The following is a 25,828-nucleotide window of genomic DNA, read 5'->3' as shown; positions in this document are numbered from 1 at the left end:
GCCCCGCCCCTAGGAGCCGTCAAAACAATTGCCTCAAGCGGTAGCCATGATGGATTTAAAGGGGCAGCACCGGCCAGGGCGGCAGCGGGATCGACAGACTGCGGGTGAGTCTTTGAAGGTACCTCTGGGACTGAGGGTTGAGGTCCCGCTACCTCCTTCCCGCACTCCCGGACAGAGGGACAAACCCCCTTCGACCGATCTCAAACAACTCCAGACCTATTCAAAAACTCCGCCCCCTGCGATTCTTCCCGCCCCTCGGCGTCCAGACAGACAGACAGACGGCCTGCCCCGCCCCCTGCGCTAGTCTGTGGCCTCGGGATTGTCGGGCCCCTGCGTCCTTGCCCGCGACCCAGACCTCGGCAGTCCACCTGCACCTCCCCCGTCGCCCCCGCCCATCGCACTCCATCCCCACCCTAGGCCCCAGGGCAGGTCCACTGCCTGGGACACTTCTCAACCGCATTCCTGGGCCCAGGAGACTAACTCCCAGCGCCTTGTTTCCCTGTGACCCCGCAGCCGCTCAGCAGACCCGCCGTTCTTCCCTGCATCATCAGGCGTCTGGGAAGCACCCTAAGGTGACTCCTCTCAGAGCCTGTTAGTAGGTGATCATGACACAGACAAAGCCCTGGAAGTGCCTGGGCTAGGACTGACCAGGTCTCCCTCCACACCCTTTCCGAAACACGCCCCTTGCCGCAGGTCTCGGATCACGTCTCACTCCTTTCTTGCGAGAAAATAGCTCCCCAGGCCTGGGATGTGAGGTTGACTTGGGGAAGGAGGAGGGACGTTGGTCGTCTTTGAAGACCTGTAAGCAGGGCAAGGGAGGGTGTTTGTCCTGGGTGGGGCTCTGTGTCAGGTCCTCTGTGTGTCTGTGAAGTGGTAAGAGAAGGGGTGGGAACGCTGGACTTCTGGACTTTGGGCAGGGCAGATCCTTTTGAGTCCCTGGCTGCCGAATAGAGTTTCTTCCGGGCTCCGGCCTGCGCGCCACAGCCAAGGACTCTGCTGTGTATACCGGTAAGAGGACTTAAAAGATGAGAAACAAGGCTCTTTTGAGGAAGTAGGAAGACAGCCTGACACCTGGGGGGTGGGAAGTGTGGGTTGAAGGCTAGTGGGGAAGAGTCAGGGCTGACCAGGTTTGGAGATGCTGGGCTTAGCTCCGTGAGTGACGCAGCCTGAAGACCTTGAGCCTTCTGGGGCCCTCTCATCTGGGCCCTGCGATGAAGGCTCTTATTTTCGTCTTTTCCCTCTCTTCCCTGATTTAACTTTGAAACCTATTCCTTCCCTTTTTTCGAAACCTCTGCATTATTTTCTGTATATCTCCTGTCTGCTTTAACCCCCTTTCCTTTGCAACTCTCCCCAGACACCCTCTGTGTTCCCTATAGTGCTGTCTCTCATCTCCTGATTCCTTTTCCTAACCCAAGCTCTTTCTCCAACTCCTTTTCTGTTCTGTTCCTGAGTTCTAAAACCCTCTGCTAGTTCTCAGCACCTTTGTTCCTTCTATAGTCTTTCGTCATTCAAGTCAATTCTTCTCCCTCTCTCTCTCCCACACCTTAGCTTTGTGTTTAGTGTTGCTGACTCCCTCCTCCCTGGTCAGTCTCTCCAGTTAGACCAAAGGGTCACCCGTACTCTCTCTCGTCCCTTCTCTTGGATCCCCACCACCCTCTAGCCAAGGGGCTCAGCCTGTCTTTCTTATCTTTACCCTGTTGAGCTCTGGCTGTTCTCTCTAGTCCAGGGAAGGTCCCTCGGCCAGGATGTCGGGCCTGGTATTGGGGCAGCGGGATGAGCCTGCAGGGCACCGGCTCAGCCAGGAGGAGATCCTGGGAAGCACGCGGCTGGTGAGCCAAGGCCTAGAGGCCCTACACAGTGAACACCAGGCTGTGCTGCAAAGTCTGTCCCATACCATCGAGTGTCTGCAGCAGGGAGGCCATGAAGAAGGGCTGGTGCACGAGAAGGCCCGGCAGCTGCGCCGTTCCATGGAAAACATCGAGCTGGGGCTGAGTGAGGCCCAGGTGAGAGGGAGGAGGTGGTACCACATGGCCCATGGAGCAGCAGTTGTCTGATTGGAGGTTTGGGATCACTTAGGATCTCCTTGTGCTAGATGCTTGCATTTATTCATTCAGTAAATATGGATTAGGCCCCTTCTATGTGCCCCGCATTGCTCTTCTGGGCACTGGAGACACGTCACTGAACACATCAGACAAAAAATCTTTGCCATCTTGGAATCTAGCTTGGGGAGGCAGACAATACACAAATAAATAAGTAAACGATTCAGCATGCCAGAATGATAATTGCTAAGGATAAAAATAAAGCAGGAAATAGATTAGGGAGCATGGAGAGAGGATACAATTTTCGATAGAGTGGTCAGAAAAAGCCTCACTGAAAAGGCGACATTTGAGCAAACATTTGAAGGTGAGAGAATGAGTCGTACAATAAATGGGGGAAGAGCATCCTCAGCAGAGCAGACAGCAAGTGCAAAGGCCCTGAACTGGAGCCTTCCCAGTGAGTTCAGTGAGGGGCCAGGGTAGCTGCAGTAGAGTAAATGAGGGGAAGCAAGATGGAGTTTGAGTGGTCATGGGGTTGGGGGAGTGGGGGACAGATCATGTGGAACTTGTAGGCCATCATAAGGGCTTTGCTTTTACTTTGAGTTAGATGGAAACTCTTGGAATGTTTTGAGCAGAGGAGTGATGTGGTCTAATTTAACATTGAAAATATGGGTTGAGAATGTACTCTAAGGAAACAAGGGCAGAAACAGGGAGGCCAGGGAGGAGGCTCCTGTAGTAATTCACTGTCAGTGGGAACTGACAGTGGCTTGGCCTAAGGTGGTGGCTATGGAGGTGGTGAGAAATTGGATTCAGGGTATATTTTGAAGGTAGAGCCACTGCTACCCAACCCTGCCTCCTGGCCCCTGCCAGTCTTCCTGCCTCCTGGTAGGCTCCCCTCCCGCCTATCCCTGAACACTCCTACCCAGGTGCTCACAGGATGTGCTTACCTAGGTGATGCTGGCGTTGGCCAGCCACCTGAGCACAGTGGAGTCGGAGAAACAGAAGCTGAGGGCTCAGGTACGGCGGCTGTGCCAGGAGAACCAGTGGCTCCGGGACGAGCTGGCGGGCACCCAGCAGCGGCTACAGCGCAGCGAACAGGCTGTGGCTCAGCTGGAGGAGGAAAAGAAGCACCTGGAGTTCCTGGGGCAACTGCGGCAGTACGATGAGGATGGGCACACGGCAGTAAGTGTGTGCAGGCAGGGCTGGCTGGTGGGTGGACAGCTGGGAGTCACCACAAACATGGGGACAATTGCTCCATCATGTGCAGGGGCCAGCAATGCTACACACCCTGCCCCCACCTGGCAGAATAGAGGTCCTGACACCAACTCCAGATGATAGCAAGGGGAAAACAACATTCACTCATTCAATCAACATTTAATTAAGTGACTACTATATATGCCAGGCCTTGTGCACTTGGCTGGGGATGCAGCAGTGAATGAGGCAGAGAGAGTCCTGCGCTCACAATGATAGGTATGTAGGGGGGAAACATATAAGCGCCTGGACAATTCCAATCCAGAATCCTAAGCACTACCATTAGGGAAAGCATTAGCCCAGTTGAGCAAGATCCTCTTAAAATTTGCTCTCAAAATGTGTGAAATTTAACCCTCACTCAAAAGACATTTATATATCTCTCTGCCTGAGGCAGTGCAAGAAGATGTACGTAGGGGAGATGTAAAGAACTATAAAAGAGATGGGGCTGGCCTGGTGGTGCATGGGTTAAGTTTGCATGTTCCACTTTGGTGGCCCGGGGTTCGCGGGTTCGGATCCTCGGTGCGGACATGGCAATGCTTGGCAAGCAATGCTGTGGCAGGCATTCCACATATAAAGTAGAGGAAGATGGGCACGGATGTTGGCTCAGGGCCAGTCTTCCTCAGCAAAAAGAAGAGGATTGGCAGCAGATGTTAGCTCAGGGCTAATCTTCCTAAAAAAAACCCCAAAAACAAAGAACTACAAAAGAGAGTTCTTGTCGTCTCAAGATTATAATGTGGCTGTAGGGACAAGGCTTACACATGAGAACACGTAGGTGACAATGCAAGTGCTTAGTGTTGGATGAATGGTTCAGTCAGTGTGGGAGGAATTCCAAGAATATAGGTTCCTGGGGGCTGGAATGGTCTGAGAAAGGCTGGCGGGTGAGGTGGGTAAGACTTAGGTTGGATTTTTCATTTGAATGGGTTAGGAGCTGGGATGGCTTTTGATGGATGGTGGAGAGTGAGGCACTTTCTAGACTCCAAGTGGGTGTGTGTCGTAGATAAGACTCCAGGGCTGAAAAGCTAGTTTATCTCCAGGAAAGTGGGATGATTTGCATGGGACACATTGGTAAAGCTGGGCAGGAGGGTTGGAGGTGTTTGTACAAGGCAGCAGTGTCTGGTGGGGTAAAGCAAATTTGCCCAGTGTGGAAGAAAGGTAGACAGTGAGTGTTGGGCACTAAGTCCAGAGAGAGCAGTGGCAGATGATGGGTGCAAGGCTGAGCTAGACACTTTGGGTACATGTCAATCAGATCAGACACACTCCCTGCCCTCAGGAGAGACAGAACAGACCTGTAATCAATGTAAACACAGAGGAATCAGCACAGGGCTATAATTACAAGAACTGAGGGGGAGAGAGGTTGAGGCTGGAGAAGGAGGATGTGTAGGAAGGAAACTCTTGATGTGAAGGAAGGGAAAGTCATGAGATTTACAAACGAGAGAGGCCTGAGCTTGGCGAGACAGACACTGGCCTCCCAGGGCCAGGGACATGAACAAGAGTCTTCTAGGCCCCAGCTGCCAGTGATTTCATGGTGTAGAGTGGGCCTGAGGAGGCTACTGGGGATATCTTGGCCCAGACATGCTGCTGCTTCCCTTCCAGGAGGAGAAAGAGGGCGATGCCACCAAGGATTCCCTGGATGACCTCTTCCCCAATGAGGAGGAAGAAGACCCCAGCAATGGCTGTGAGTCTGCCTCTGGAGCTGGAGGGTGGAGAGGGGCAGCAGGAGGTTGGTCCCAGCCCTGGCCCCCCTGTACACAGGATGCTCACCATTCAGAAATAAGTTCTCCACTTGCTCTGGAGATGGGCAGGGCCTGGGCTAGTACTTTGATTTCCTCAGCCTCCCCCTTATTTGTCAACATTTATGAAACACTTAACATGTTCCAGGCACCATGCTAGGCACTAGGGATACTGAGATGAGAATGACGCAAGTCCCCCCAATAAGGAGTTCACAGTTGAGGTGAGAATGACCCTCAAGTGGAAAAGCGTGAGCTCCTCAAGGGAAAGAACTAGGTCTTTCTTATCTTTGTATCCCTGGCTCATATTCATTAGTAAATGTTTGTTGAATGAATGAATTATTGGGTGAACCAACTGGATTGAGATGGGCACAGGTGTAAGGGAGTAGGCAAAAGAATAGCAGTTGAGGTGGGTCTCAGGAGAGAGCCTGGTTGGGGTGGGCACAGCCATGGAGCAAGACATGGAGTGGGGTAGGGAAGGCAGACAGGAAAGGGGAGAGGAAGGGTCCCCTGAGGGAGTTCTGTTCATTTTCTGGGATCATTTAGTGTCCCGTGGCCAGGGTGCCCAGCACAGCGGATATGAGATCCCAGCAAGGTTGCGGACACTGCACAACTTGGTAATACAGTATGCAGCCCAGGGTCGCTATGAGGTGGCCGTGCCGCTCTGCAAGCAGGCGCTGGAGGACCTGGAGCGCACATCTGGCCGTGGCCACCCTGATGTCGCGACCATGCTCAACATCCTTGCTTTGGTGTATCGGTGAGTATAGCCCTCCTCCTCACCACAAATCTGCCTCCAGATTCCCACCTTGGTCCTCTTTTGGTTCCTATTCCTCCTCTCCACAAGGTCTCTCTTCTCCCTGCTGGGCCTCCCAGGTACACCCCACTGGGGGGCTTTCTCCTGTACCAGACCTCTCAGTCTTTCCATACTTGAGCCCTTGACCCCAGAGAATACTCATCTCTCAGGTTCTTTGCTTCTCCAGTCTCCTCTCTGGGGAGGGTGTCTTTCTCTCTCTGCTTCTGTCTCTTGTGTCCTATAACTTGTGGCCTCCTCTTGGCGTGGCAGTGTTTTGCATCCAGGTATGGGTGTGTTGGTGAACCCCTCTCACTGCTCATATCAGGCTTCCTGTCTCCTCATGGTGGTCCCCAATCCCTAAATGTACCTCAGTTGTCCTAAAGGGAAGGAGGACAGGAGATGGCTTGGGGGCAGACTTCAGGGTGACCCCTGTCACTTTTTTCCTTTTCCAGGGATCAGAATAAGTATAAAGAAGCTGCCCACCTGCTGAATGATGCCCTCAGCATCCGGGAGAGCACCCTGGGCCGGGACCACCCTGCTGTCAGTATTCCTTGCTCTCCTTCCCCCATGCTCTTTTGGCCCCCTTCTTTGTCCATCTGCTGCCCTCAGCCCACCCACTAGGGGTGCTCAGGAAGGAGGCATGAGGATTCCATTCTTCCAGGCACTGTCTACTGATCCAGTGGTTCTCAACTCTCTGAGACCCAATGATTCCTTCTTATAATGGATATTTTCCTGAAACTTAATTCATAGATAATGTAACCTACCCACACATATAAATTCCAAAAAAATTGAATGATACCCTATTAATATAAAAGAGAAACAAGGAAAGTAATTTATAATAAAATATCATATATAATACATTACAATAAAATAAAAATACAATATAGTAACAGTTGTAAGGAGTACAGTTGTGCTCAAAGACATAATATAGTTGTCTGATATATAATGAATAACTTTAGATTTAGAAGAAATATTACCAGTAAGCCATTCTGTATAAGAACTACTAAAAAATGACAGAGCAGAAGTATTGGTAGATACGAGATTAAAATCCACTATTGGAATAAGTAATGACAGACCAGATTTGTTTGTATATGATAAGAGAAAGAAAGAAAAACCCTTAAGTAGGGGTAGCACACCAAGACAAATAATAGATTTTCAAAGTGGAAAAAATGAGAAATAAGATGTTTTTGAACATGAGCTGAAAATAATGCCCTGTGTTATGACATGTGATAGGTAGGGATGATGTATCTCAGAAAAAATAACTCCTATCTTGATATTCCACTAAGTGTCAAAGCTTACATTCAGTGTTTGAATGTCTGGCGGGACATTCAAAAGTTGGCAGAGCTGTCTCACACATGCAGAACACCTGTGGCATCCTTGCCTCCCCAAAGGTGATACTGCCCCTAATCTTTATGGCAACCAAAAGAAACACCTCCAGAAATGTGTAAAAATCCCCCTAGAGGGCGATACCACCTCCAGAGAGAACCTCATATCAGGTTCAGCAGTTCCCCCTCCCCCACTCTGGCTAGGGTGGTAGAGTCCATTTCTCTTGGAGTTGTGCAGCATGGGGCCCTGCTGTGCGGTGGGAGGAACTTTGATTCTCAAGGTCCTTGAAAGCACCAGTGTCTCAGCAGACAGGCCTGTCTTCCTAGGTGGCTGCCACACTCAACAATCTGGCGGTTCTCTATGGCAAAAGGGGCAAATACAAGGAGGCGGAGCCACTGTGCCAGCGGGCACTGGAGATTCGAGAAAAGGTGCCTGTGCCCTCTCCCCATTCTTCCCTGCTGCTGTGGCCCCTCCTCCACTGTCTTCTGGTCTAACCTCCTCCCTCACTTCTTTTTTTCTCACCCCCATCTTTGCCTTGTTCCCACCTCTATTGTTCCCTTCCCCCTTCACCGGTCATGGGCACGTGCAAGCACATGCACACACACACACGCACATAATTATAGCCATCTATTGCTCCTTTGCTCCCCTTCAGGTCCTGGGCACTGACCACCCAGATGTGGCAAAGCAGCTGAACAACCTGGCCCTGTTGTGCCAAAACCAGGGCAAGTATGAGGCCGTGGAACGCTATTACCGGCGGGCCCTGGCCATCTATGAGGGGCAGCTGGGGCCGGACAACCCTAATGTAGCCCGGACCAAGAACAACCTGGTAAGGGAGGAAGGGGAAGCATCATAGTCTGGTACACTAACCTCAGTGCCTTTGCGCTCATCTCTGGGGCAGAGGGATCTGCTCCATGCCAGCTGGATGGCAGAAATTCCATAGCCTCTTGGGAGTGGAGTGGGAACGCTTGACCCTGCAGCTAGAAAAGGAGATGTGGGGAGGATCTCCGGGGAAAGTCATAAAGAGACCAAGAAGTGGACATCCCTGAGCTTGACTGAGACCTTGTCTCCATCTCTTGCTCCGGTGTTTTTACCTTCCTGCCCCCAGGCTTCCTGTTACCTGAAACAGGGCAAATATGCCGAGGCTGAGACACTCTACAAAGAGATCCTGACCCGTGCTCATGTGCAGGAGTTTGGGTCTGTGGATGGTGAGTGGTGAGGGCCTGGGGAGGGAACTGCAGAGAGGAAAAAAAATGCAGACCAGAGGTGGGGGGTTAGGCCACAGTGGTTCCCAGGGCGAGCCAGACCCCTTTAGTCCAGTCCTGTGGACCTCTGGGTCCTGGCTCCCCCATATTGTCCAGCTCTGTTCTTTAACCTTGCCACCCCTTCCCATGTATCACCTCCAGACGACCACAAGCCCATCTGGATGCATGCAGAGGAGCGGGAGGAGATGAGCAAAGTGAGTGCAGGGGGCCAGCCTGGGGAGCACGAGGCAACCAGGGCCTCTGTCTTACTCCTGGCACTAGCCCAGCTCCTTACTTCCCACCCGAGCACCAGCCCCAGGTGCATGGTGCCTTCCCCAGCCCTGCCTGCACCCCAGCGCTGCACCAGCCTGCACCCCAGCATCTCTGTTCTTTCATCTCTGGCTTCCCCTCCCTCTCTGTCCTCCTGCAGAGCCGGCATCGTGAGGGTGGCACACCCTACGCTGAGTATGGAGGCTGGTACAAGGCCTGCAAAGTGAGCAGGTGAGCAGCCAGTGAGAAGCTGGTTTGGCCTCCGATGTTCTCCATCCAATCCCTGATCCTGGCCTCCTGGACCTTTTCCCTCCTTCCCTTTGACTTTCCCTCTGCCTTAGCTCTGCTCCAGCTCTCTCCTATTTCTTTTCTGAACCCATCCTCACTTCCTTCCCTGGTCTCACCTCCCATAGTCCCACAGTGAACACTACTCTGAGAAACCTAGGAGCTCTGTACAGGCGCCAGGGAAAGCTGGAGGCAGCTGAGACCCTGGAGGAATGTGCCCTGCGTTCCCGGAAACAGGTCAGAGACTAGGAGGGGAAGGAGGGCCCGGAGGGTAGGGCCTTGGGGATGGGGGATCACTGAGGCTTCTTGTGAGTCTTTGAAGAACAAGAGGAGAGGCTGAAGAGGAAGACAGAGAAAGGAAGGTGAGACACTCTTGTGGTTATGGTTGTTTTCAAGTGTGTTCTTACCCTCCATCTGCTCTTTGAGGTCAAGACTCCAAGTTTCACTTCACTAAATGGACTATTAGAAGGGAAGCCCTGCTCTTTCACAGAATCTACTGAGGAGGGGCATGGGGGGTGTAGGTGAGGGGGTTGAGGGTGAGAGGAGCCCTAAGTCAGAGTTTCTCAAATTGCTGGTCTTGACTCAGTGGGTCATGAAATCAATTCAGTGTGGGCCATGGCTAAAAACATACATGTATCTATATGTAGGAATGCATTGCAAATAGAAAGGGTGAGTATCGTTCCAGGATGTATGTACTGGGACATCACAAGGAAAAATGTTTTCCTTGCTGTGGCCGATGGTGAAAAAAACTTTGAAAGCCCCATCCTGAGGAGTTCGGGAGTGGGAAGTCCCAGCTCCTTCCTTTTCCTTCCAGGGCACTGACCCTATCAGCCAGACCAAGGTGGCTGAGCTGCTTGGGGAGGGTGACAGTGGAAGAACCTCCCAGGAGGGCTCTGGGGGCAGTGTGAAATTCGAGGGAGGTGAAGATGCCTCTGTGGCTGTGGAGTGGTCAGGGGTAAGTCTGGTTATTGCCCCTTGGTCTGTCCTGCCCCGTCCTGCTGGTGGTGGTGAGAGGCTCTGAGCCTGTCCAGGCAGGACATGAGGGCATGTTGTCCCCATTCCAGTGACCCTAAACCTCTCAGGGGCATCTCTGCAAGCCAGCTATCGTCAGGGCTCTTGTTTTCACTCACAGGGCTTTTTGGGGGAGGGGAGATGTGTGCAGAATAAATGGCAGGAGTAGACTCAGAAGCCAGTCTGTGTGGGATCCCCTTAGCTTTTGTTCCCTATCCCTCTCTGCCAGGATGGCAGTGGGACTCTGCAGAGGAGTGGCTCTCTGGGCAAGATTCGGGATGTCCTTCGTAGAAGCAGCGAACTCCTGGTGAGGAAGCTCCAAGGGACTGAGCCTCGGCCCTCCAGGTACACAGTGAGTCTGAGATATGGCACAGCAGGCAAGTAAGCCCTTGCCTCCAGCTCCTCTTGGCTCCTCTTCTCTGGAGGAGAAGTTTGTTGGAGAGAAACATGGAGGAAGTCAATGGCATGGCCACGGAGAGAGAGTTTGGGAAAAATGGGTGCCCCAGGGGGAAAACAAATACCTGAGGAGATGCTGGTAACTGATGAAGATAAGAGTCTGTGTGTGTTTATGTGTTGGGGCCGTCGGATGGTAGGGAGTCAGTGATTTGATTCTCTGTGGCAGTGTGCAAGGGGCCCGGAGCTTTAGAGCCACTCATGGGGAAGAGAAGAGGCCTCAGTTCTTTCTTTTTCCATTGTAGCAGCAACATGAAGCGGGCAGCCTCCTTAAACTATCTGAACCAACCCAATTCAGCACCCCTCCAGGTAAGAGTAGTGCTGTGAGCATGTGGGTGGGTGAGAAAGGACAGCCACAGAGCCAGCCCAGCAGGAGTTAGGGAAGAGGGGAGAGTCATCTGGGATGAAGACTCTAGCCAGGGAATTGGAGTTGGGCAGACAGCAATTGGACAGCCAGCTCGTTGGGGGTGGTGACCACCAGGGAACAGTTTCGGGCCAGAGATAGTGGCAAATAAATTAACCAAGAGGGGAACAGGAATTGATGTTCTCTAAACTGGTACTTTGGAATTATGACTAATTCAAGAAGGATTTGGGGAGGGGCCGACCCAGCGGTGTAGTGGTTAAGTTTGTGTGCTCTGCTTTGGCAGCCTGGAGTTCATGGGTTCAGATCCTGGGCATGGACCTACACACCGCTCATCAAGCCAGGCTGTGGCAGCATCCCATATACAAAATAGAGAAAGCTTGGCACAGATGTTAGCTCAGGGCCAATCTTCCTCACACACACACACAGAATAATTTGGGGATACTAATTGCTCTTCTTCCTGCAGCCACCATACTCCTCACCCTGGGGACTCATAGTAGATGAGAAGGGCAAAAGAAAAAAAGTATTAAATCATCTCTATTTGAGAAAACAGTAATGATATTTTAAGGGGAAATAACCAACTGTATCAACACATTCAAAGTATATGCCAGTATTCATGTGGCTCTTCCAGGTATTTCTCCACCAGAGCATTGTCTTCTAGAAAACCCTAGCAAAGGCTAAACAAAGCCCTAGAGCTTGGGGTTGAGGTTACAGGTTCCATCCTAGGTCCAGAGGTAGATTGCAGCCATGAGATGGACAGACTCCAGCGGACAGTCTTTGGGAGGCTGAGGTGCCTGGGCTGATGGCATGGTATTGTCTGTTTCAGGTCTCCCGGGGTCTCAGTGCCAGCACTATGGACCTCTCTTCAAGCAGCTGACAATCAACCCACCCCCCAGGTCTGCTGGGTCCCCCCACAGCCCTTACAGCATTCCCTATTGCTCCTGGCTCTTCCAACCCCAAGGTGGGACAGTGAAGGGGGAGCAGTTAACCAGAAGATTTGCTGCTGCCCTTAGGGTCTCGGCTCCCTCCTCAGGAATCCCCCCCAGGAAGGACCCTCAGGACGTCCTTTCCCCACCCTGTGGTCCTCTAGAGTAGCTAGCTCTAAGGCTCCCAAGGTGGGTAAGGAGCAGGTATGCACCTCAGAGATGCAGCCTGCTGCTGGCTTTTCTGTCAGAGGGTTTGGGGCTGGCCAGCCAAGCTGCCTTGCTCTGGCCTCTCTTGTTCCCTCGGCTGCCTCACTTCAGGTCCATGTATTTCACTTTTCTTAAATAAAAGAATCAGGTAACCAGTCTGCCACTTGAGTCCTGATTGAAGAGGGTAGGAAGCACGGGTTGTGTTGGGGCCCTTCACAGAAGGGTGAGGGGCATTGATGGATAGGGCATAGGAGGAGTGTTGATTCTTGGATCTCTCCTCTCTTCCTTCCCCTGTTGTATCCTCTCCAGCAGGGCCATCAGGAAGGCATCTGGGGGATGGGGGAGGAGGCCCACAACCCAAGGAGAAGGTGCTGTGGACTGGGTTGTCAGGGACATGTGGTGGCCATGTGGCAGGACCCTGGAGTCCTGGCGCCACTGCTCCTGGCCTGTGAGGCCCTCTGTGGCTGCCCCTCCTCCTCCCAGCTGCTTGGGGGAAGGGAGGTCTAAGCAGGCCTGGGGGGGCCCTCCGGAGCCAGAGGGGGACCAGGCACTCACTATCCATCCCTTCTCAGCATATCCTGGAGGCCTGAGCAGCAGCTGGGGCCCATCTTCTAAAGCTTGACTCCTCCTGACCCGCCTCCTACACCCCTTGCTGCTTTCACAACAAAGAAAGAATGTGGGGGTGGTGGCGCTGGGGGGGGGGGGTGCCTGGAACAAGGGCTGTGCTGGGCCTCCCCACAGCTGGAGACTTGGCCATGCCCTGACACAGCCCAGACTGCCTGGAGATGGACTTGGGATGAATTTGTCAGTTTAACAGCCTTCAGCCGGCCGTTCAGAGCCCAGTCTTTTTCTACCTTTGGGTTCAGATTGGTCCAGAGCCGAAGCAGACCACAGCCACGCGCTGGTCCCTCACTTCTCGAGGCTCCATCTCTCCTAGGGCTCCACAGTATCTCCAGGTTACCTTGCTTGGGGACACCAAGGACACCTTTCTGTTCTAGGTCTCCCTCAGGATTTCAAGTTGCTGAGAAGTGATTCAGATCCCACGTTTTCCTCCCTTACCCCGAGAATTTGGGGGAACTGTTGGTGAGAGCCCTCAGGAAGACCCAGAACCGACTGTCCTCCCTAGGGACCAAGGAATCATAAAAGTCACTTTGGTTCCCCTGAGTCCCTGCAGTCTAGGCGGCAGGCACAGTCTGCGCTCCCCAACCTCGCTCAGGTCCCCATACATCCCGGGGCTTCGCTCCCTGGGTCCCTCATCCATCTCCAGACCCCACCCCCAACCACGAGCTCCTCCCCGCCACGGCGGGGAGGGGGCGTCGGAGGGGCGGGGCTTGGCGGCGGCCGGCGGGGAGGGGGCGTCGCGGGGCGGGGCTTGGCGGCGGCGGCGGCGGCGCGCGAGCACTAGGAGGTGCGGGCGCGCGCGGCTCCGGCTCGGGACGCTTCGGGCTCGGGCTCCGGCGGTGGCGGCTGCAGCGGACCCCGCGCTCCAGTGCGCTCGGCCTCCTGGGCCCGCCGCGGAGCGCAGTCGGCGCGCCAGCCCGCTCCTTCCCCCGAGCCCGCAGCGATGGGAGCTGCGCGGGGAGCCCCAAGCCGCCCCCGCCGGCTGCCTCTGCTCAGCGTCCTGCTGCTGCCGCTGCTGGGTGGTGAGTCCCAGCGCGCTGGGGGAACCGGGCTCGGGAAGCGCGGGAGCCCCGCGGGCAGGAGGGGCGCCGGGGAGGTGGTGGGGGTGGCTGGAGCGAGGAAGACACCTTGGAGTGCTGGAGAGGCTCGCTGGGGCTGCGCGGTCCCGGCGCCTGGGCGGTGGCGAAGCCCCCGCGGACTCGGTTGGGGCCCCTCTCCCACCCGCGCCCACGAGGACGCGTTTCCAGCCTCCAGAGTTTTCCCGGCCTGCGCGGAGAGTTTGCTCGGGAACTGCCGGGAGTTGCGGGCTCCCGGGCCCTGGTAGGGAGTTTCTTTTCGGGAGAGGAACGACTGCCCCCCACTTAGGAGGCTGCAGTGAGGTGGCTGGAGGCGGGGGGCACGGTGTCCCCCATCAGGCTCACCCTAGGTGAGGGAGGCCGGCCTGGGGCCGGATTCGGGACCGACCTGCGGCGCGCAGGGCGCGGAGCTTTGTTACCTACGCCGGCCGACGCTCCCGGCTTCCCTCCTCCAAGTTCCTGGGCCAAGCGGGCACCCCTGATGGCCCTGCTGGGGAGGGCGGAGGAAGGGAAGAATTAGGGGTCACCTCATCTCCTCCTGCTCCTGGGCCCGAGCCCTGAGCCCACTCCCAGCCAGGGTCGAATCCGGGGAGCGGAGAGTCCCAGGCTGTCGCGGTGACTAACGTGTGAAGGCCGCTGCCAAAATCGGGCATGGCCGGCCTGCAAAGGTGCGGACGGGGTTTGTTCTGCCCCTTCCTGGATTTCCATCCTATCTCTCGTCGCCGGCGAAAGGAAATCTCTCATTCTACGGGTAGAAAGGGAAAAAGAGTTCATTCTGTCTTTTCTTGGAGGGCTTCAGCATTTTGATGAGGGTGTGGCCCGCATCCCCAGGGCGGACAGGACCTGAGCCCCACTCCCCCCCTCCCCCCACCTCGCCACATTATTTCTAGGCTTGGTCACACCTGAGAGTTACTACTGAGGTGTTGAAGTGCGTTACAGGAAAGCAGCAAGCTGCCCGCACACCCCACACAGCCTGGACTGGAAATATGCTCCCTGTCCCCCCAAACACAAAATCTTTGGTGATGATCCTGGCCGCACACCTCTCTGGGGGACCTTTGCCCAGGGGACCTGGTTCTAGCTTATCACTTTCCCACTTCTTTGAAGAGTGGCCGTGGTGGTGGTGGTGGGGGGGGGGGGCTGGGTAGGGAATTGCCCTTTCTGACATCGCCCTGGCCTGCCAGCTGTTTGAGGGGTTTTGGTGCTGATGGAATCAACGTCTCCCCCACCCCTAGTTGTAAATGGAGAGGTAATTGTAACCCAGGACGCAGAGGTACGAACAAGGTCCGGGAATGTGTAGGAGGTGTTTCTGGAGCTGCCCTGTGTTCCTTGTGATGTGCGGGGTGGTTATTGCTCATGGCAGAACCCACATCTGCTCCCAGAGGAAGTATGGAAGTTTTTTGTGCAGCTGGGATCGGGGGCCCAGCCATATGGGTGAGCAGCCTCAGCTCACAGGCTTCCTAGGTTGGCCGGCTGTTTGGGTTTTGGTGTGCCAGTCGCCCGATATGGCTGCCTTCCTTGCTGATGTTTGGAGTTCTGGAGTCTAGGGAAGATTCTGGTGGAGACAGGGCTCTTGTTCAACAAATGCTAAATTCCTAAATTCCTTCCGTGAGAAGACGACTCTGATGTTAATCGATGTTAATCCGGTGACGGGTGTTTAGTGGAGGGGGAGTCGTGTGGGGGGAAGTTAGGGCAGGCTAAGGGCTTGGGACTGGAGGTCTGGAATCTCCTCTGGGGGTGGGGAGATGTCTTGTGCTCAACAAAGGAACATTTTAATGAGAACCTTAAATCAGTTCCACCAAATGTGCCTTGGTGTGGAACCTGTCCATGCGCTGTAAACACTTCCAGTGGAGGCCCCTGCTGTCTTCCGGGGAAGTCGGGGGACTGAGCCCACCCCCGACGGCGTGACTTCAGAGGGCAATGATTTTTTAATAGATTAGAGTAGATTTTTTTTCATCTCATTGTTTAACTGTGTAATTAACTGGAATTGTAGTGAGACTCCACCGTTAGTAAAGCTGGAATAAGGGACCTACACTGGCTAGGTTTGTGGATTAGACCATTTTGAAGTTTGGGTAATTATGCTGTAAATGGCTGAGTAACTTTCCAAACTTTGAGATCCCCGTTGTGATAAACACGGTGGTGTAGGAGAGGGCTCGATGTTTGAAACCTGGGATTCTTAGCCCAAACCTCTTGAACGGTCGGTTGTGGTCACTATCCATCCCCGATTCTGGGTTCTTTCCTCCAGGCTCTTGTTTCTTTGGGGAAATTGAGTTGTCACATTCTGAGATAGGCTGTCCTGCAGCTTCCTCAAGGCTCTGCAGCCTGTAATTCAGGCCTAGGAGTTGCTGTTATCAGTGATGGGCTTTCTCAGATGTTGGGAAGTATGTTGGGAGGGCAGGATAATCTCTGCACATCACTTGCCAAAGGATCAAGTCAAACTCCCGGTGTTCGGAGCAGGGTTGAGTGGTGGAGAGAGCTCAGGCTGTGGGGATGAAGTATTTGGCACAACAGCAACTCAGACTCTTTGATAGGCCCCGTGGCCCTGGGCAAATTTCTTGACCTCACAGTTTGCCTCCTCTATAAAGGGACTGACTTCCTGGAGTTGTGCTGAGGATTAAACGTAATGAAGTATATAAAGGGCCTCTTTCTTGTTCCTCCCTCTCCTGTGGTGTGCTTCCAGCATACCTTTCCAGCTTTACAGTCATCCCCAACAATAAACATTTTCCACCTCCTGGAACCCTCCGTTCCAGCCCAACTAGTCTCTTTCCCGTATCCTAAGACAAACATGGTTTCTGAGACCTTTCTTTCCTCTCTGGCCAGTCCCTTGGCTTGTATTGCCTCCCTCATCTCTCTTTTGCCCAGCCCCACTCCACTTCCTCCCTGAAGCTGTCCTCTCTCTTTTGCTAGAAAGTGGATGCCTGTAGAACTTCTGGACTCTTAAGACACCTTCCATATTTTTGCCCGAAGTTGGGTTTTGACTTACCGAAGGGCTCCCTCTGTAGAATTCATTACAGTATCTTATTTATAACAAGTTCCTATCTAGGTCTATTAAAAAGGTGAATGAAGCTTTTGGGTACAGGGCCGAGTAACCAAGGGCAAAGGAAAACAGCCCCTTTGCCTCTTAGGCATTAGGGGTCTTTTGTGTCCTTTTCAGCTTCTCTGGGTTCAGGTTCCCAGTTGTTCCTCCTTGTGCCCGCTCTCCCGTGACCCAATCAAGGGACCAGACATTCCTTCCCTGTTTCTGGGCTGTCTCTCCTTGTGTTTTTGGAGTCTTGATGCGGCATGGTGTCTGGCTTTCTCCAAGAGTTCTGGGCATCTGCAGCCACCTCTACCCGTGAAGCTGACCTGCCTCAAAAGGCCACAGCTTAAAAACCGTGAACTGTGCAGGGGCCTAGATTACCTACAACTTTGCTGCTCAAAATAAGGTCCAAAGACAAGTGGCATCAGCGTTCCCTGGGGGCATGGGTGAGAATCTGCATTTTAACAAGCTCCCCAGGTGACTGCACCCAAAGTTCCAGAAGTCCTGCTCTGGGCATCCCTCCTTCTACAGAAACTCAAGGTGCAGAGCTTGCCCGTTGGAGCAGTACAAATTAGGGGCCCTAGATGGTGCGCAGAATTTGAAGACTTACCGTGAATAACTTTTAGTTCATGTGCACACTCTTCAGTGTGATGTGTGCACTTAAAAATTACCCCACTTTGGGGTGAATTTGAATTAGATTTTGTCAGGAAACTTATCCCTTAAATGTGTGACTGGAGAAGGTTCGCAACATTAAGTGTGATGTTCATTTCCTCTTGAAGCCTCAGCTTTTGCTCGAGAAGCACGTGTCTCATTTTGTAATGAAAGCTAATGGAGAAATTGGATTTGTTAGGCAGAGGTTTGGTCAACAGATGACTTTTCAGGAGTCCGTGTGGTTCACAGAGGGAGGAGATGTCTCCGTGGGGCTTCAGTGGTCGTAGCTTTGTTAAGTCTTTGGAGCATTTCAGATTTTGGAGTGAGGGGGTTTGTGTGAGTTTGTGTTTAAGCCAGTGCAGCTTCTGTGAGACTCATCTGGGATGGAGGTTGGCCAGTTCGGACTCTAACATTTGAGCCAAGAGCAGATTGGGCCCAGGGAGTCCGTCTTTGGTGCTTTTGTGATGGAAGAAAGGGTCATTAAGCAGGGTTGGGTATCTTTGGCCTCCCTCGCCCTCTCTCTGCTCTCCCCAACCTCAGTGGTGTGCCTCTCTGCTGCTGTGCCCCTGGCACTACCCCCTGGCAGAGCCACATGGTGGGGTTACAGGCTCAGCCACAGCTGCTGGCACTGATTCTTGCCCTCAGGCTACTGGCCTCCTTCTCTCCTCGCATCCTGCTCTGGCCCCCCATCCGCCTGGTCCCTTTCCCCAAGAGTATGAAGTTCTGCCCGGGTGGCGAGGTGCTGGGTTAGCGTCCTGTCTTGGGGTTCTCTGAGTTCACTGTGGAGTGCCCGTTGGCCCTGCGGAGACCCCTGATGCTTTGGTATTAGGGGCTGCCGCAGCTAATCTGCGGTTTGAGGAAGCCCTCTGTACTGTGTCACTTTTTCCATCCTCTTTTCTTCTCGGAGTTTAGGCCGTTTCCCTCTCAGTAATGCTACCCAAGCAGCAGTGGGACAGGGAGGGAGCTGTGTTGGCAGGGCTGACATACGCAGGCGCCTTTTCCCTCTTGCAGCTTGGTTTGGGTCACCAAGCTCTCGAGTGTCTGTGCACATTCACACTGAGTGAATGAGTGTACAGGTGAGTGGGACACAGTCAACCAGGCGTCCTAGATCCCGAGTTCCTGCTAGAAGCTTAGATGTTGATGAGCAGGCTGTGCACTTGCTGGTTGAGGTGTGGATGTAACTTTGGAAAACTGGGGTCGTGGGGTAGGGATTGTGGGTCACACGTTAAGAAGATGTAGATTTGTGTTGCTCAAAAATGTCTGGAGATCGGAGAATATAGTGGGAGGGTAGACAACCAAAGGTACTGGTTAAAATTTGAGCTGCCTGGGCCTTACTGCAGACCTGCCCATCAGAGTCATTGTGGGAGGAGGCAGAAGGTTTATTTTATGTTCTTATTTGTTAGATTATATTGTATTTTTTTTTTTTAGGAAGATTAGCCCTGAGCTAGCTACTGCCAATCTTCCCCTTTTTGCTGAGGAAGACTGGCCCTGAGCTAACATCCATGCCCATCTTCCTCTGTTTTATACGTGGGACGCCTACCACAGCATGGCTTTTGCCAAGTGGTGCCATGTCCACACCCGGGATCTGAACCAGTGAACCCCGGGCCGCGGAGAAGTAGAATGTGTGAACTTAACCGCTGTGCCCCCGAGCCGGCCCCTATATTGTATTTTTTGAGTGGCCAGTTCAGTTGTGTAGTTCAAATCTCAAAAGGAAACTGCACGGGCCGGCCTGGTGGCCGAGTGGTTAAGTTCGTGTGCTGTGCTTTGGCGGCCCATGGTTTGCTGGTTCCAGTCCTGGGGCAGACCTACATACTGCTTATGAAGCCATGTTGTGGCACGTGTCCCATGTATGAAATAGAGGCAGATGGGCACAGACGTTAGCTCAGGGCCGCTCTTCCTCAGCAAAAAGAAGAGGATTTGCAGTGGATGTTAGCTCAGGGCTGATCTTCCTCAACAAAAAACAACGTCCCCCCCCAAATCCAAAAATGGACGAAAAAAGGAAACTGCATTTTAAAAGAGCTTCCCAGGAGACTCCTACCTACACTCAAGTTTCAGAACCACTGGGTAGCCATAAGGAGAATTTTGCAGTCTGATGTGGAGATGTGGTGATGAGAAAGAGGTTGGTATTACTATCGAGGGGCTTAGGATGGGATCATTTCAAAGTGTTTGCGTGTCTTCTATGGGTGAAGCTGTCTCAGGTGGGGCAGGAGGAAGGAAGGAGACAAGATGGGAGATGTGAATCAGATAAAGTATAATAAAAGACACCACATGGTAAAGTGCTAAATAGATAGAAGAACATTCCAGAATGTATAGGAAGGTAAGTCCATGACACAGGAACAAATGGGGCGTGGGAGGGCTTCAGACAGGAGAGAGGATTGACATTGCTGGTATATGTAGGCTGCTGTGATGGATCAGAATGATGTAAAGGCATTGGACCAAGAGTCTGAAAACTTGGGTGGTTTTTCTCTAATATCACACACATCACTGCGTGATGAGAGAAGTGACGTCTATGGTGCTGTGACACCTGTTTTTCTGTCTTTTGGTCCCGGCTTAATTGCTGCCTAGCCACATGACCCTGAGCTGGTTAATTAACCTTTCCCAGCCTCGATTTCCTCATCTGCAAAATGCAAATAATGCTGATCCATCCCTTGCCTGCTTCTGGGAAGGAGTTATGGTGTAGAGCTTCCGGCTGTGAAGATGGTTGACCCAGGGGAGCAGCCCCTCTGGCCAGCCCTGGTATCTCTTCCCAGAGACTGTCCTGACCTTTTGTCTCCCTTTAAGGTGTTAGCCTTTCTTTCCAGTCCTCAGTCTCCAGAATGGTTTGCAAGGGCTCAACAAAGTCCGTCTTGACTGGCAGCTTTAGAAATGATTTCCTCATTCTAAAGCACAGGTTTTCTAAATGCATCTCAGTATTCCACAGCAGCTCAGAAATGTGGGCACAGCCACTTTGCATTTCCTGGTGGGGATTCTTACTCTCTATCCCAGTAGCACACTCTCCCCAGGGTGGTTAGGGCTCGTTCAGGGCCACGGTTTCCCCTGGCCTGCTGAGGTTCTTCCAGGGAGCGAGTAGTAAACTGTGCTTCCTGCAGCCAAGGCAGACTTTTATAATACCCAAGGGAGGGGCTTCTGTCGTCACAGGATGGCTATGGGGGTTTCCGCAGTCAGCCACTGTGTAGCTTGTGGGAACTTCTGTCAGTGCCACGGGGAGGTTCCCGAGGTGCTGTGTGGTCTCCCTATGGGTGGTTAAGGTGGCCAGAGTGGGCACCACCATGCACTGCCTCTCCCCCAGGAGACACACTGGCTCTCTTTGATCCCCTGCTCACGGTGGGCAGTGGGGCAATGAGGAGAATGCTTGTCTGCTTTTGGGACTGCTGAGGTGTCCAGCAGCTAGCACATACAGTGCCTTTGTGCGAATTAGAAATGAGCGCCCTTCCTTTGAGTGAATGCAGCCCTGCCCCAGGACACGGCGCTTTGGCTGTGGAGCACAGGCGGTATTTCAGTATTAACACCTTGGCTGGGCATCTCGTAGTGCACAACCTGTACAGTCATACGTGGCTGTCCCATTGGAGTGAGGGCCTTAAAACACATGGCTCTGTGCTTCTCAGCTGACGTGCCAGGGTGATTTTGGTGATCTCTATTCTAATAATATGTTTCAGGTGATCCCTTTTCACTACTGTTCTGCCTCCTGTGGTGGTGGGGTGGGGCACTGCTGCTCTTAACTTGCAGTAGGAAAAGCCTGGGAGGCTGGTGCCCCAGGGCTGTACCCCCTCCTCAGTACTCGTCTGTGGCTGCTGAGGTCTTGGCTGTTTCTGGGCTCTTTTCCCTCCAGAGGATTTTGCTGCCTTGTAGATACGGGCTTCTATCCTTATGTCATAAATGATGGAGAAGGCTGACTGAGTGCTCAGGGAAGAGGGGCTGCTTAGAGTTTATTTCACATTTCCTTACGGAGCTCAGGCTTCCCCCCTCCTGTGTCCTCTCTCCCTGGGCACATTGGGCCTCCCATGGCCCCAGGTAAAATGTGTGGGCGTCTGATTTAGAGGCAGTCCTGCTGGAGAAGTGGTGTCACTTAGTCACAAAGATGGGTCCTTGTTCTTGATGGGCTGTAGTCCTGGGTCCCCTGGAGGTTTATGTTCCTCTTAGCCTGAAGAGGCATGGGAGGAACACTGGGCTCGGAGTTGGGAGACGTGGACCCTGCTCTCATATTTGCCCCAGATCATGCATGTGATGTTTGGCAAGTCCCACTTGCCTGTTGGGCCTCAATTTGAGGATAGAAGACCTCAGAAGACCTTTACTGTGGTGACTTTTGAGGCTGACCCAGTATTGCCATACACAGTCTCCAGCTGTGTTTCCGTCTCACCTTACAGCCTCTCCTCCTCGCCGTTGGTTTGAGGGAGAGGACTTGAATCTAAGGGCTGCATTTTATTCTAGAGTCTCTAGTGCACGGGCACAGCTGCATTTACACTCCACTGACTGGTGATGTGGCTATTAGGGTGTAATTCCCTGGGTGCCAAGGGGAATGGAAAGGTCTGAGTAGATTTTGGAGAGGTTTGGGAGGGAGTTCTTATAAGGAAAAAAAGTTTTTATCTGAGTAAGAAGAGAAGGCAGAAATATTTACCTGGTTGGTCCTCAGGCATTTGAGGGACTAGTGCCTGGGTGGGGAGGACCTTTTCTTCTGCACAGAAGGGAGGACAACTGAAGGAAGGCTGAAAGTTGGGAAGAAGGGACCGACAAGCGCACCCAGCTTTGCAGTTGACAGAGTGCTTCACTCACGCTAACGTTTGATCCTATCAACAAGGCTCAGGGGTAGGCAGGATGAGGGTGGTATTTTTTTTTTTTTTTGGAGGAGAAGAGGTGGGAGGCATTTGACAGGTAAAGAAACTGAGGCACAAAGTATGATCCACTTAGGACTGCAGAGCTGGTAAGGAACAGAGCTGATTCCGTGCTCTCGGATGACCTTCTGTGTTTGTCATCACTAGAAGCTATGAAATGTGCACCCACATCCGTTGGAGCAGGCTGAACATCGGGGAGTGGATTTTGCAGACAAGATAACTCTCTGGATGGGTTTAGGAGCAGTCCTGCTAGAGTCAGAGGGTGGAATAACCTTTGCTCTTTCTACATAAGGAGTATATCAATAACTTAACCATGGAGAGGTCTTTTGGGCCACAGCATTCAAGATTGCCAATTCCCCCACCCCACCCCCCCACCCGTTTTTTCTGTTACAAAACAGCAAGGTTAGGGTTTTCAGTGGCCCATTCAGAGGTTTGTATACATCTTAGTTTTTAGAGTTATGGACAGACTATATGTAGTCTAGAAGTCCAGAACACTGTGCCTGAATCCCCAAGATTTGAGCTTTTCTTATGAACCCAGAAGTTCTTAGTCTCTTCCGCCTGGTGCTTCTGGAAGGTCAGGGGCAGTTACAGGCCCCGGCTTGCAGGTGTGCTGCCACATTCCAGCTGGGTTAGGCTGTGGTGGAGGCCACATAGGTGCTAAGAGTCATCCCTGCTGTGGTGACTAGTTTGCTGCCTATAACTGCTTTCGTGTAGATAGATGTGCCCACGCTTGGTGGTTCAGGTGCTGGCACATAGTAGGGGCACAGTGGGTGTAGGTTTCCCTTCCATTTCAGACTTGGGAGGTGAGTCTTTTAGTTCTCAAGGGTTTGCAGAAGTTGTTGGACTGAACATTCTGGGAGGTGTAAGTTTTTTGGTGCCAGGTTTGTCTCCCTGGGGCCAAGCAGTTGACTGCCTTCGGCAGTCCTGCTGAATTCGTTCTTCTGCTTCTCAAGTCCTCAGGTTCCCACGCTGGAACCTGTGTTCTGTCATGGAAGGATGCAAAGTGACACTTGGGTGTTCTGATTCCGTCGTGGCTCATCTATGACAAAACTCAAAGCGGAGCTGTTTCCTGGCTGGGAGAAAAGAAGGAAGGATCCTTCAGGCCTGCAGGTCCTTAGAGAGGTGAGGATGGCATTTCAGATCTCAAGTTCATTTCCAGCCTCTTGAAAAACAAAACAAATCACAAACAAAGAAAACAGTTGTCTTGCAGCCTTAGGGGGGAAGAAAAAGGAAATGCTGTGGGTCATGTAGCTCCAGCTACAAAGAGCGAATCATTTTATCTGTTTGGTTAATTTAGCAGATTAAGCAATTGTTAAACTGACCAGTTTAGAAAATGCCCAACTTGCTGGCAGCTTTGTGGCCTGTGATCCGGGCTCCTCCTCCACCCCAGGGGTCCGGGTCTCCTGCTGGAGGAGCTTCTAGGGGAGGGGGGGCGCTGGGCTCTGGAACAGCCTTAGGGGCCTGGAGGAGGATCTCTGTCTTCTCTTTACTGCTCCCTACCCCCTTACCGAAGACTTCTTCTTAAAACAAAAGGCTTTTATTTAGTAAACACCGGCACCCAGGCTTGATGGAGTGTCCTGAGCTGCTTGGTGTGCTGGGGGCTGGGGTGGGGAATTTGCCCCTTTCCTTCTGGGTAAGAGGCTGGGGTGCTTCTCTGGCCTCTTGTGCCTTCCTCACTCTACCTTTGTTTCGAGGGCCTTTTGAAGATGGTCTGAGAGGTCCTGCCGAGCTGGCCTGCTCTGTCTCTGGCAGCAATTTTAGGCGAGTCTCTACTTGAGCCTCCCTGTGAGACTGACTTTCCCATGCCCCCGAGAGCTGCCGCCGGCGACCCAGACAGCGGGCAGGAGAGCCTGGGCTGGCCTGGGCTTGGGTGGCACCTCTCTCGGTCCCCTTCCCACCCGGCCCAGATCAAAGGAGCCTCCTCAGGGAACAGGGAAATGCCTCTCCCAAAAGCCCCCACCAGTGAGTAAACAACCAGGGCCTCTTGCAGCTTTTGAAGCGCGGTGCTTCAGGCCCCGAGGAATGCAGAACATTTCATTTTAGGAGTGGACTTAGGTTTCCACTGCTTTCGGTATTTGCAAATTTGAAACAAATGCCCTCATTTAGCAGCAGGCAGGCTGGGCAGTAAACGGGGGCTGTTTAAGGGCGTTTATGGCGGTCACAGGTATTTGTGGGAAGAGGGACCCCAGCAGGTTTGGGAAAGGACAGAGGGTTTATGGTTAGGTGGGTTGTACAAAGACCCCAGCCAGGTCTCCGTTGGAGGGTTGTTGTTAGGTGGGCTTTGTCTAAAAAGTATTGCTGCCTCCTGCCCCCCAGGAAGTATCTCCTTCTGGCAGACAAAGGGGTTTGGGATGGTGTTTATCCCCCGGGGCTGATGCTAAGGGCCTTGTCCCTCTCGCTTGGCTGCCAAAGTATCAGATTTCCAATGAACCCTTCCTTCTCCCACTCCCAGGGCTTGAAAGGCTCGTTAAATGTGCTTTATATATAACGAGTTGGCTGGGAGGTTCCCCCCTCTCTTGTAGCCAGTTCTGTGAGGAAGGAGCTAGGGAAACCTGTTTTCCTTTGGTTGTTGTTTCTGGAAGTAGGAGCTGTGAAGGTGCAATTTGTAAAAAGACCTTGATTTTAGGAATCAGCCAAGCAAGTGTTATTTGCCTTTGATGGGGCAGCTTAACCAGGGATGGTCTGCCCCTCTTCTCCCCTCCTGGGGAAATTCAGAAATCTGTTTAGGAACTGAGTTCTGGCTTCACAGTGTGCTCCCCATGAGACCTTAGTTCACTTCACCTCTCTAAGCCTTAGTTTCCTCTTTTGTTAAGATGCAGATAATAATAGCGATACCATTACAGTTCTTGTGAGAATTAAGGGAGATAGTACTACATTTCATGAACCCTAAGATATTTTTTTTCCCCCGTGGTTTCACATCTTTGAAATTGGATTGTAACCTTATTATGTAGTATTGTGTCTTAGTTTAACTGGTACTGTTTCCTGTTAGTGGAACATAAATAATGTTGCATCTTAAAATCTGTGATATCTTTGAAATTCACTGTTTGTGAAGGACTTAGTCTGTCATATAGTGAATACTCAATAAAAGATAGTTATAATGGGATGAAGGTGATTTATTTACAGGCCTGTTTTTATTTCCTATTCACCAAAAACTTTTCCTTTTAGTCTGGCCCATAAGTAACAAATGATGCTTAAGGCATAAGGCATCATGCTAGGTCATGTGTTTGGGGTGGGGTGGGGGACTTTTAAGTTGTTAGAAGGGAGGAGATGTCCAGAAGAGGAAGTAGATGTCCCTAAGAGGGCAAACAGTCTGTCATGGAAGGAAAATGCCTCTCTGATGGTAGAGTCTCCTTTTAAAAAGGCTGAACTATTTCTGGGGGAGACGGGAGACTCACTCCAGGAATGGATTGTCTGGCAGGCAAATTGAGACAGAACCAGAGGAGAGTAATTAACAAGGCAAGGACATAGAGAAGCACCAAAGAGGGGGACGCAGTAAATGCCAGGTGCTCCGAGGATGGAGACCTGAGTGGGGCAGGCAGGAGACGGTAGCGTTTTCTTCCCCTCCTGGGCAGCACAGTTGTGTGGGGTTGATCCAAGCTTTGTGGAGACAACTGGTGCTGTTCATTCTGCTTTGTGCTACCCAAACATTTGCTGAATGGCACTTCCCCCTTCAGGACACAAGTAGCCCAAAGGCCGGGGAGTTCTACATTTGGTTGAGTTCTGGTTCATTTGATGTGGGATGACTTGG

General features: G+C 52.4%; 2 protein-coding genes across 5 annotated transcripts in view; both read left to right on the top strand.

The window, feature by feature from the left end:
• The first annotated feature begins 2 nt into the window (after positions 1-2).
• KLC4 (kinesin light chain 4) lies at positions 3-12,043 on the top strand. Of its 4 annotated transcripts, none has more exons than XM_046639916.1 (16): positions 3-104; positions 1,722-2,003; positions 2,988-3,218; positions 4,881-4,962; positions 5,561-5,771; positions 6,260-6,347; positions 7,460-7,561; positions 7,786-7,959; positions 8,239-8,338; positions 8,537-8,589; positions 8,805-8,875; positions 9,058-9,166; positions 9,744-9,884; positions 10,170-10,285; positions 10,639-10,702; positions 11,581-12,043. In XM_046639916.1, the coding sequence occupies exons 2-16, from the start codon at positions 1,746-1,748 to the stop codon at positions 11,629-11,631; spliced, it is 1,851 nt and encodes a 616-aa protein (XP_046495872.1). In that variant the 5' UTR covers positions 3-104; positions 1,722-1,745; the 3' UTR covers positions 11,632-12,043. The 4 variants fall into 4 exon arrangements, with proteins under 4 accessions (XP_046495872.1, XP_046495875.1, XP_046495874.1 ...); XM_046639919.1 differs by lacking the exon at positions 3-104 and adding an exon at positions 180-572; XM_046639918.1 differs by lacking the exon at positions 3-104 and adding an exon at positions 589-801.
• Positions 12,044-13,271: 1,228 nt separating this feature from the next.
• The window catches only part of PTK7 (protein tyrosine kinase 7 (inactive)), a 58,034-nt gene continuing 45,477 nt past the window's right edge, over positions 13,272-25,828 (top strand). The window contains exon 1 of the mRNA XM_046640110.1: positions 13,272-13,530. Within this exon, the coding sequence (XP_046496066.1) occupies positions 13,452-13,530 (79 nt within the window). The 5' untranslated portion in view covers positions 13,272-13,451. The remainder of the gene's footprint in view (positions 13,531-25,828) is intronic.

Source organism: Equus quagga, chromosome 15, assembly GCF_021613505.1.
Source record: "Equus quagga isolate Etosha38 chromosome 15, UCLA_HA_Equagga_1.0, whole genome shotgun sequence".
Classification (NCBI taxonomy): domain Eukaryota; kingdom Metazoa; phylum Chordata; class Mammalia; order Perissodactyla; family Equidae; genus Equus; species Equus quagga.
Note: the sequence above shows the minus strand (reverse complement) of the source record. Positions and strands in the feature narration are given on the sequence as shown.

Excerpts from the sequence above, each read along its gene's own strand:
- KLC4 (XM_046639916.1), top strand. The coding sequence starts at position 1,746 with ATGTCGGGCCTGGTATTGGGGCAGCGGGATGAGCCTGCAGGGCACCGG. Across the intron at positions 6,348-7,459 it reads TGGGCCGGGACCACCCTGCT|GTGGCTGCCACACTCAACAA; the intron begins GTCAGTATTCCT and ends CTGTCTTCCTAG. Across the intron at positions 9,885-10,169 it reads TGGCTGTGGAGTGGTCAGGG|GATGGCAGTGGGACTCTGCA; the intron begins GTAAGTCTGGTT and ends CCTCTCTGCCAG.